This window comes from Sinocyclocheilus rhinocerous, unplaced genomic scaffold, assembly GCF_001515625.1.
Source record: "Sinocyclocheilus rhinocerous isolate Xijiao unplaced genomic scaffold, SAMN03320098_v1.1 scaffold3862, whole genome shotgun sequence".
Taxonomy (NCBI): Eukaryota; Metazoa; Chordata; class Actinopteri; order Cypriniformes; family Cyprinidae; genus Sinocyclocheilus; species Sinocyclocheilus rhinocerous.
In genome coordinates this window covers 242,809-253,392 of record NW_015652266.1, presented here as the reverse complement: position 1 = coordinate 253,392, position 10,584 = coordinate 242,809, and the positions used below count along the sequence as shown (strand labels likewise).

The 10,584-nt window shown below is 36.9% G+C and overlaps 1 protein-coding gene across 3 annotated transcripts in view; it reads right to left on the bottom strand.

The window, feature by feature from the left end:
• LOC107714234 (protein Dok-7-like) overlaps positions 1-9,498 on the bottom strand; it is a 22,226-nt gene extending 12,728 nt beyond the window's left edge. For all 3 annotated transcript variants that reach the window (XM_016520037.1, XM_016520038.1, XM_016520039.1), the window contains exons 1-5: positions 9,283-9,498; positions 9,112-9,157; positions 7,514-7,744; positions 3,428-3,628; positions 20-139 (exon numbers count right to left, since the gene is read on the bottom strand). In XM_016520037.1, the coding sequence (XP_016375523.1) occupies positions 20-139; positions 3,428-3,628; positions 7,514-7,744; positions 9,112-9,157; positions 9,283-9,336 (652 nt within the window). In that variant the 5' untranslated portion in view covers positions 9,337-9,498. The remainder of the gene's footprint in view (positions 1-19; positions 140-3,427; positions 3,629-7,513; positions 7,745-9,111; positions 9,158-9,282) is intronic.
• Positions 9,499-10,584: the final 1,086 nt, after the last annotated feature.

Here is a 10,584-nt window from a genome sequence, read left to right as displayed (position 1 = left end):
CCAAAAAATATGAACGCACCTGGCAGGACTGGACGCAGTACAAACGGCCCCCTGCTTGGCGATATGCCACGAACGATGCAATCGAACAAAAAACTGATCTGTTCTCCTTCTGCACATGCAAGGAAGAAAACACCCGCCCCTATAGAGACAGAGAGAAGAGAAATAGCTCCTTAATGTCTTGAGCCTGTTTTAATCAAACCACATAATGCACCATTCCGAATTCAGATTGATATTAATTGTCCATTGCACTGAATAGAAGATTAGTTTCAGTAATGACCACATTACAAATGGGGGAACATCAAGCTATTCCTCTGAGCAGATGAGAACATTCACATTTCACTGATTTAGAGTAAATTAATTATATAGACTAATTCAAGACAATGGAACCAAGAAAAACTGTATGAGTTCATATGTCATACAAACAGATGCATCAGACATTTAAAGTTTATTGTAAAGGGTAATAGAAGACAGTGATAGTTTATCACTAAAGACTGACTGATATTGTTTTTTTTATGAACAATACTGATTATTTTTGTTTATGTGTGCTGTAGAACTGTAGGATTTAAGATTATATTATCCAGATGATTGGAAGTTATATGTCTAATAGGAGTACACCCTTTGAAAAAAAGAAATTAAAGTTTAATTTTGCACATTAATTGAGCATAATTTATATTTATGAAATAATAGGAGGATTGTGTACCAAGAAAATCTGCTTTGGTGCCCACACCTCCTCCATACAAACGTCAATAGTGTCTACAAAGCCTGCAACACCTTTCAAACTAAAATAAGTGCTGGTAAAAGCATGGCTGAATGTTACTGAAAATCACAAGCTATTTAAGAGCCTTGAGGCTTCAACTACAATGGGAAAAGTGGGGTAACAAAGGCCTTATTTGCTGGAAGATGCATTAATGATTCATTCACAGTCAGATTATGACTGTTTTTCTTTGTACGACATGATGAGGAAAGAGACTTAGACAGTCTTTCATGGAGGTAAATATAGTCCTGTCAAATCCCTCAGCGTCACTGTGGAGACGGTGGGCAGTATAGGAGTGACAGTCCTTTATAAAAATAACCATAACACCCTTAGCTCTTGGTTTCATAATTCATAAACACACTGGCAGGCTATTAATACTTGAGACATGTGGCCATTTACCATGTCAAGAGAATAAAAAGGCCTTTTTATAGTAAAGCTACCGTTTATATATATATATTTTTTACGGATCATGAAAAATCAGAAAAAAATAATAGTGGGACTGAATAGAGTGCATTGCATGAGATGGCATGTCCCACAATGCAAAGCAGTTGACCTTCCATTTCCAGCATTGCAAATTAATCGTTAGTATCAGCACTGTTTTTATAATTTTCCTGCATTTATAAAGTGCCAGATGTTTTTACACAAACTTGACGCAACTTCTGTTTGAAACATTAATCATTGCATAAATGCATTCTGTTTCACATATTATTTGTTTTCATAGTAAACCATATACTAACAGTATTCAATAAAAGAAGCCAGTATTACAGTCCATAAAGTGCATTTTCTAATACACTTTACTGTTTTTAAAGATTTTTAATGCAGTATATAAAGTTGTGCAACTAAATGTATGGCTCATGTTCAGCATTTCTAATCAGGTTAAGCTCAAACACTTGCAGAAGCTTGTAAATAGAATTGCATTGTCTGTTTCAACTTGTTTTAGATCTCATGACATGTTTTTTCATTGTTGATGCCAGCCAAATTGTTCCACAAATGCCCTACCTGACAGCAGGGAAAACAGTGAGCTACAATCTGTCCAAGTCTGTTGACTAACTAAGCCAGTGAACATACTCACACACGTTCACTCTCTGGAATCAAATAAGACAGCTGACACGCTCACTAATTGCAATGCAAGTATGTGTTTTGTCACCGTGTGTGGCCTGTGACATTGAATCGTGCTAGAAACAGCAACAAGGCCATATTTTCAATTTAATTCACTGTCCCAGATCAACCAACTGCTGAATTACACTAATGGCAGTGGGAGGGACACGACCTCTGTGTGGCAGAGACCAATCGGAGCCCATGGTTGCCAAACTATAATGAAGTGAAGCACTGGCTAGCAAATACATGCTCCAGACAAGGTAATTATGTAAAGTCGGCAGTCTTAGTACGCATTTCCTTGACTGTGTTTATGGATTTCCTTACATTTTCAGAATGTATAAGGTGTTAGTAGTGGTTTTAAAGCAGATTCTAATTCTAATTTTTAAATATATTTTACATATTATTTATACACATTAATTAATTATTAATAATAATAATAAAAATAAATATTTATTATGTTTATTTTTTTAAATATTATTATTTAAATATTGTTAGATTTATATATAAAATCTAGCCATATTTAAATATTATATTAAAATATATTTAAAAACATCATATTTATAAATTATACAATTTCTAAAATACATATATCAAAATATTTAAATAATTAACATTTTTTTAATATATTAACATTAATTAATTTAAATATTACTATTTAAATCATTGAAATATTAGTACGAACATGCATGGAATGTGTAACTTTCTAAATGATAACAGTTAATTTTGTGATTTACAGCTTTTAGTGAAGTTCTGCAAGTGCAGTTTTGTGCAGAACAAGATGTGACTTATGTTGTACTAATGTACTTCTACAGCAATGAGAGGTACGTTTGGAGTCTGGTGTCCGATATAAGCACCCCACCCCCTCAAGTTTCTCCACTTGGCAGGAGACCTTTCACATGCCGCCTTACTGTCTAAACACATAAAACTGCCCAGAGTTCCCTGCACAGTGCATTCAAACAGCATCTAACAAACATCCTGAATACCATTAGGAGTGAAAGATTCATTACCCTGATTATAACTGCGATAAAACACACTTTTTCTGTTGTGACACGGCTGTCATTGTAAGGAAGTTTCATATAAGATGGAGTGTTAAAGCTGCTGAAGCTACAGAACAGCTGCAGATGGATTTGCCAGAGAGGCAGCTGGAGGGTTTCACTGGTGCTAACGCAACATCTTATACTGGAGCACATCACAGATTACCACAATCTGTGTGTGGGTGCACAAAAGTGATGTGTACTGATTCTGTAAGTATGGGGGAGCGGGGGGGGGGACGACTGAGTGTGAGGTTATCTGATTTTCACATTTACTATTGGCAAACACCTCTGTGCTACTTCCACCGCAGGGAATATCACTAAGACCAAGTGAAAAAGAGCCAGAAAAGGAGACGACTTTGTCCAAGAACAAGCCACACGTTCAACTCAATCATCAAGGGATTCTTCTCAGTGAATAATTTCCGAGAATCCCTTTGCATCTCAGAAAGATCAAGTGACAAATGAGAGATTCAACAAAGAAATTGAGGGGGAAAAAGAACAGCATTGAATAAAGAAAAGAACAATAACTTTAACAATAACTTACAGTAGCCACATCTTGTCCCTCCCTCAAAGACAAATCCATTAGGAACGGCACCATAACGCCTTAAGTCTGACAGTTTCCATTGGCCGATGACAGTTGGAGGGAGGTCTCTGGCAATGACAAGCAAGTTGTTGCATAAATGCAGCGAGGCGGGGCCACTTTCTAGTTTGGTGCCAGGCTGGACATTGACGTTGAACCTGTGGACTGAAAGAGAGACAACTTTAAGCGGAGCTTATTATCACAGTGCAAGATCTTAAAATTTGTACATGTCAACTGCAATTAAAGCAAAACAGCTGTTCTGGAGACATTCTGGAAAGGCCTAATTTCATCCCGTCAGCTATAAGGACAGAGTACATAAAAAATCCCAAAATGTATTGTACTGTACATGAAAAAAAAGTTAATTTTTCTACAGTTTTAGGAAATTTCTGTATTTTAAATAAATGTAGTAGAATAATAATTTTTTTAAATGAGCATATTCTGGATTTTGGTAATATGTCTCTTAATCCAATATTCTTCTCATCACATTTTCTTTGTACCAAGAGTTAACAGTATCAATCAAATTGGAAACTATCAGAAATACATTTAAACTACACCGTGAGGAATGAACAGGGTTGCTAGATCCTTCAACCAACTACTTTCCAATGTTTTTCTAGTTCTTTATGAACACTGGTGAAAAATGTTGTTAAAATAAGTTCGATTTAGATTCAATCTGCCAATGAATCATTAAAGGGGTCATATGATGTTGCTAAAAAGAACATTATTTTGTGTATTTAGTGCGTTATGATTGGCCGAATACCTCAAGCGTGTGACGGAAATGTTACGCCCCTACCATACTGTGATGCCCTGTCAGGCCGGAGCGATGATTCAAAAACATGAAAACCCATTATAAACGAGGCATTCGTTGCATCCAGTGGGGACATAATTATGGATTATAATACTGTACATTATTGTAGGTCCTCTATGCCCCGCCTCTCTCAAACACGTCGTTTTCAACAAAGCCCCCTCCTTTGACAAGTGCAGTCTGCTCTGATTGGCCAGCTGACCCAGTGCATTGTGATTGGCCGAACACCGCAAGCACTCGTCGGAAATGTAACGCCCCTTACCATAATCGCGAGCTTGAAGTTTTCAAAGTAAATATCAAGACAGTTAATAATGTCGTTAGTTTTACCGTCAGTTCAAGCCCGAAAGGGCAACAGAGTCACGTGACACAGTGATGATGCAGTACACAAGCCGTGGTTAAGACAGCTGACTCCACTTTGATGTGACCCTGTCTCTCTCTCTCTCTCGCTCACACACACACACACACACACGTGATGCGCAAAACTCCGCATTTGAACAGTCAATAGCAAATACTTAAACTAATAACTAAACAGTAGCTGATTCAGAAGCGCCAGATTGTCATAGCAAAGTCAGAATTACCTCCTCTCCTAGGTTCACGAAACGGTCGTCTATAAAATGCATTGCTGTTCTGTTGTAAGTAATCTTAAAGATTCCTAAATGTATCTACTTTCGGAAATGCCAAATGAAGTGCTTTTGCTTTCGCCTAGAAACACACAGCTTCTCCCTGACATGGCTGCTTCAACACTAACTGCTGTTACTGAAACCATGCCTTCTTTCTTTGCGTGAACATTTGGGCGGCATTATGCAAATGTTTCCACATAGTGAGGTAGATATGTGGGGGTGTGTTAGAACGAGCCGTTTTAGGGGGGCGTGGCAGAGTCTTAACTTTGATAAAGAATATCTCTTTGGTTTTGAGACTTTAGTCTTTGCAACTTCAGGGATCTTATCTATGCACAATCAGCTTGTAACACTCCAAAGAGAAAGGAAAACTTGAAATCGCATCATATGACCCCTTTAACTTTTATAAAGAATATCTCTTTGGATTTGAGACTTTAGTCTTTGCAACTTTACAGATCTTCTTTATGCACCAAGAGCTTGTAACACTCCAAAGAGAAAGGAAAAATTGAAATCGCATCATATGACCCCTTTAAGATGAATTGTATTTTATAATAACTGACTCGAGATTAAATCATAATCAAATCGAACCACATAATGGATCGCGAGCAAGTTTTACTGTACATAGAGTGATATTTTGTTGATAATAACCTACATTTGAAAGACACTGAGATTAACTGAATCAATATTCACTATAAATTGTGACAAAAACACAATTTCCCTGATATTTCCAGATTGTCCATTACTGTGAAAATCCTAAATAGATCATCAGTGCATTTATATAAGCTGGATATTTATTCAATTTTCTTGAAATATCCAGAGTCAATTTTATCTGGTCTTTTTTGGCACTGACAACTTGAGTAAATTTATTTCGAGTTCAATACATAATTTATGGGTCATAATTTATGAATACAGTGTCCAAATCATTAGGAAAAAATACCTCAATTTATCATAATAGAGGTAAGTAATCAATAGATTCCAAGCAGACATAATTAATGATACAGTATGTGTGCATATGTGTGCGTGTCTTGCATCAGCAGTGGGATTAATGTAATTTTTACTTCATAACTCCTATTCCCCAGCATACCTTGTCACACGTAATACACACATTCATCATGTGATATGTTTTTTATTATAGGATTTATCAATTCCATACACGCTCTCACATCTCTATCCACGGTCAACCAAAGCTAGGCAGAGTAAAGTCACTGATGCATCAGTCATGAGCAATGTGAGGTCACTTGCTACAGAACAGTGTGTTAAGATAGTTTAGAAGGAAACTGATACGAGCAACAGAGCAGAATGAAAAATCAGCACCATCTATCATCGTTCTGATTGCCTTAAAGCAAAACAAATAAACAAACAAACATGGGACCTGAAAATCAAGGAGGTATCAGAGCGGAAACGAACCATGCATTCAGAATCCTCAGCATAACAGCTACCAAACAAGAGCTGAACACAGTTTTTTTTTTTTTTTAAAGCAAAGGAGAGAAACATCAGTCATAAACAAGACTATTTCATTGCCATTCAACATTTCCGATGCATAAATGGAAATGAAAACTTTCAATTGAAATGACCTCAAGTCATCTGAACCGAGTTCAGAAAACTACATTTTATGTTTTTGAGTATGTGTTACTCTGTCAAGTGCATGTTCTGAGCAATCTTACGGAGTATCACACATCACAGGGTCCCAATTATAACTTTGCTGCTTTCTCAAAGGGCACGACTTGAGAGCGCATGTGTAAGTGTGAGAGCAAAAGAGTCAGCCGTCTGGGTGTAGGTGTATGTCTGTACGTGTTTTTTGAGGGTGTCTGGGATTAACAGAGCCAACAGAGTCTTGACTCATATAGTGCACTAGGCGGGATCAAACGGTAGCCCTCTATGTCCCACCACCTACCCACAATTATTTATTTACTGATTATAAATTTGCTAGAAATCAAAACAAATTTCAAACTAAGAATTAAGGATTAAAGATAGAGTATTTACATTATAAAACTATAAAAAATCATTTAAAATCTATCTAAAAAATTTTTTTTTAAACCACATTGTCTGTGTTAATGAATGAAGACGTTCTTATGAGGTGGGATATTTTAGTTTGCTATTACCTGCAATCAGTTTCCTGATAAATCACAATGTGAAAGTGAGAGGGGCATTCATTCAAAAAAGTGCTATGGAAATACATGTAAAAAGTAAGAATTATGCAAAAATTTGTAAGAAGTAAGTGTAAGAAATGCGTAAGAATATGTAAGAAGTATATTGATGAATAATTTAAATAATTGTCTGTGATGAGTGTGGGTGTGTGTGTGTGTGTGTGTGTGTGTATATATATATATATATATATATATATATATATATATATACACAAATATATATAAATATACACACACACACACAAATATATAATGTTGTGGTGTTGTTTTTGTCCTTTTGGGAGCTTGACTGCCCTCAGTCACTTTGAACTGTCATTGGATGGCTATGATATGATTTTTCAAATAAATTATAATTTTGTGATCCACATAAAATTAACAGCATGCAGGTTTGGAATGACATGAGGGTGAGTAAATAATGACAGAATTTTAACTAATGCCCATTTTCTTTTGATTAGTGCACACACACACATGCTCTTCCTCTCACCCTCTCCAAGGCAGTAGCGGATACGAGCATCCCAGGCCAGAAGAGACACTTTGTTGTCGAAGCCCAGCATGACAGACTGGCTCAGGCAGAGCAGACTGAGCACGTAATTCACTCCATCAAACCCCTGAAGAGCCTCCAGCCCACAGATATCCCTCAGCATGGCCTGACTCCTCTCCCGCTGTCCTTTACTCTTCTCTCCACGCTCCTTATACACCAGCAAGGACAGGCAGTCTGAGACAGAGTCAAGATTACAAATTCATAAAACATCAGAAATGCATCTTACACTAACAACTACTATCAAAAATTACAATGATAATACCATGGTTTTTGGATATTTACTGTGACAATATCATCAAAACTCTTTGGAGTTCCATATAAATATCACTGTACATGAAATATTTGAGTGCCATAGTGTAAGTACCATCTAAAACCATAAATGTACCATTCATGTCAGATAAAATCATTCAGATACTATACCTTTAAGGAAATAAAAAGTCTACTTTTTCTTTTCATTTCACTACTGTGTTGCACTACAGTTGCAGCAGTTGATATCATAATTTGCATAATCATCAGGAATTACAACTGACAAAATAACAGATGCATGGGACGCAATTACTGAGCCATGAAATATAAACTGTCTCTTTCCATAAACTAGTGTTGCATGTGTGACAGCATTAAACTATAGTCTCTACAACGCCTCCACTTGTTGACTGTTTTGAAAATGTGATGTTTTGTTCTTATGCTTCTGTACAAGAGAACAGACCCCTACATCACCAGACTTCTAAAACAGTATGCGGGGAGTCAAGCAGCTGTCATAACACACATCAAAAGACACAGTGATCCATGAAAGCAACTGGAGACTAACCTATTAAACAATGACAGCTTCAGGCGACAGAGATCCAAAAATGACCTATCCGCAGCCAAGTTCACCTAAAGAAGTTATGTAAGTGTATGACTTGCATTATGAATGCTGATGGATATCATTCCAGACTGTGAATATGTCTCCGTGTAAGTTTATTTTTAAAATGTAGTCACATACCTTCAAGTTCTGATAGTTTCACTATCCAATAATGGCATTAATAAATGTATAACATTTAAAATACATGGGTCAACCTACACTATGGCAAAAATATGACGGTATTGGTTTATTGGATTTTAGTTTATAGGACAGAATTCACAAAAACGTTTGAAAGCAACACACAAAACTAGAGATTTGTCTACGCATTTGTGTAACTGGAAAACGTCAGTGAAAGCTCTTGTGACAACTAGCCCCGGTCTCGGATATAAACTCTTTTTTTGTACTACACTATCAAAAAGACTTTTGAAGAGTACATTGTTACTGTTGGTCCAAAAACAGCTCGAGCCAGAGTGAATTGCGACATCGTGACACGTGCATCGAGAGTGTCATTCCAATCTCGCTCATAACGACCATGCCAATACCTCACATACCGTCACGAGTAAAAAAACAACCGTGACAGCGCTTTGTCAGGTCTTTGCTATGTAGAAAGTACGTTTATGGAACAAAACAACCATTTTAATTCATTTTTATCATCTGAACACTGTTAAACAACAGCGTAAAAAGTTTTCCGAGTATTTACCTGCTACCGGCGAAGGTTTCCGAAGAATTACCCATCTGTTTTTCCACTGTAAACGTGGGGAAACAAAACAACAAACAGAAATACTGTTCGTATATGCAAACAAACAAAGATTAGAGTTTTTGAATAATAATGAGCGATACAGTAAAAGTAGTTTGGGTTGCTTTTAACCACCTTTTTTCCCTCTCGAAGTCTGACTTGTCCCTCTACGACAACCGTATCCGTCATCTTGTGTCATGCTTCCCGAGTCCCGACAGCTGTGAGCGGTCCGCGGCAGTGAGGGGGTCACTTTCAAAATAACCTCCAGAACTCTCTGCACTGCTGTAACACGCACAAACTCTCTTTCACCCACATAACTCACACATGCATTGGCCCACCCTCTTAACACAGAGCTACACTACAAAGAAAAGGGTTTTACAGTTGTTCATTGGGTCAAGGTGGCGAGTTATGGCGCCATTTTAATTTAGGCCTACAACACCTGGCCAAAAGATGCAAGCATTCCTGCTAGCCTCAGACAGTCAAGTATGTGCTTTAACAGACATTTAAACAAACATGGCATTATGTGAACTGCTAAAATAATAGTGGATAATCTCTGCAATGATAAAAACCATTTAACCACATAAATGAAACTGGTAAGGTGATAACTATAGGAACCCTTCTATAGGATGTAACGCTCAGAGGGGCGTAATACTGTATGCCAACTGGGCACACAGTGAGTAACTGGGAAATACAGTTAACACTGAAGTTAGATGGGACAGCACCATGAAGCATTTTGAATCTCACTTAAAAAGCACAACACCAGTTTTCCTCACCGGAGGAATCAGTTCATATCCCTTATGTCTGATTCCATTCGGTTTCCCGCAGAGAGCATTTTTGTCTAATATCCCTGCAAATGATGTGACTCTATAGAGGCTTTCCTTATGCCTGTGTAATTTAAAATGCATTTACTTGAAATAACCTGATAGCAAAACAAAATATTCATGAAATTACATTTATATTATGTATGTCCATAGCAGATGCTTTCTTTCTAAAGTGATCACAAAGCGCATGTATCATGAAAATGGCAATTACTGAAAAAGACAGCTAAATGCTGTGGTATTTTAGGGCCCTAATCAAATAAGCAAATGACAATGACCATATTAGTGTGTATTTGTACAAAATGTCAGATGTTCCTGCTTCCACTGAAGCACAAGATGCTCTTTGGAGCATTCTCGTTATGCTGGATAACATGGATCATGAGGTTTTATGTATTTGAACATGATTGAAAAGAGTTGTGTTAAACTAGAAAAATGCAAAATAGAAGCATTTCCATGGGTCTCTGAGTTTCAGACCCCACTGTATTTAAATATTTTTTTATTTATGAAAGGTGAATGTAGGAGAAGATAACTCTAAAGGGTATGTTCCTTTGTGGCTTTGTATTGAAAAATCTGCTGTTTTGACAGCTTTTTGTATTTTGTTCCACCATGGAGAGATCAA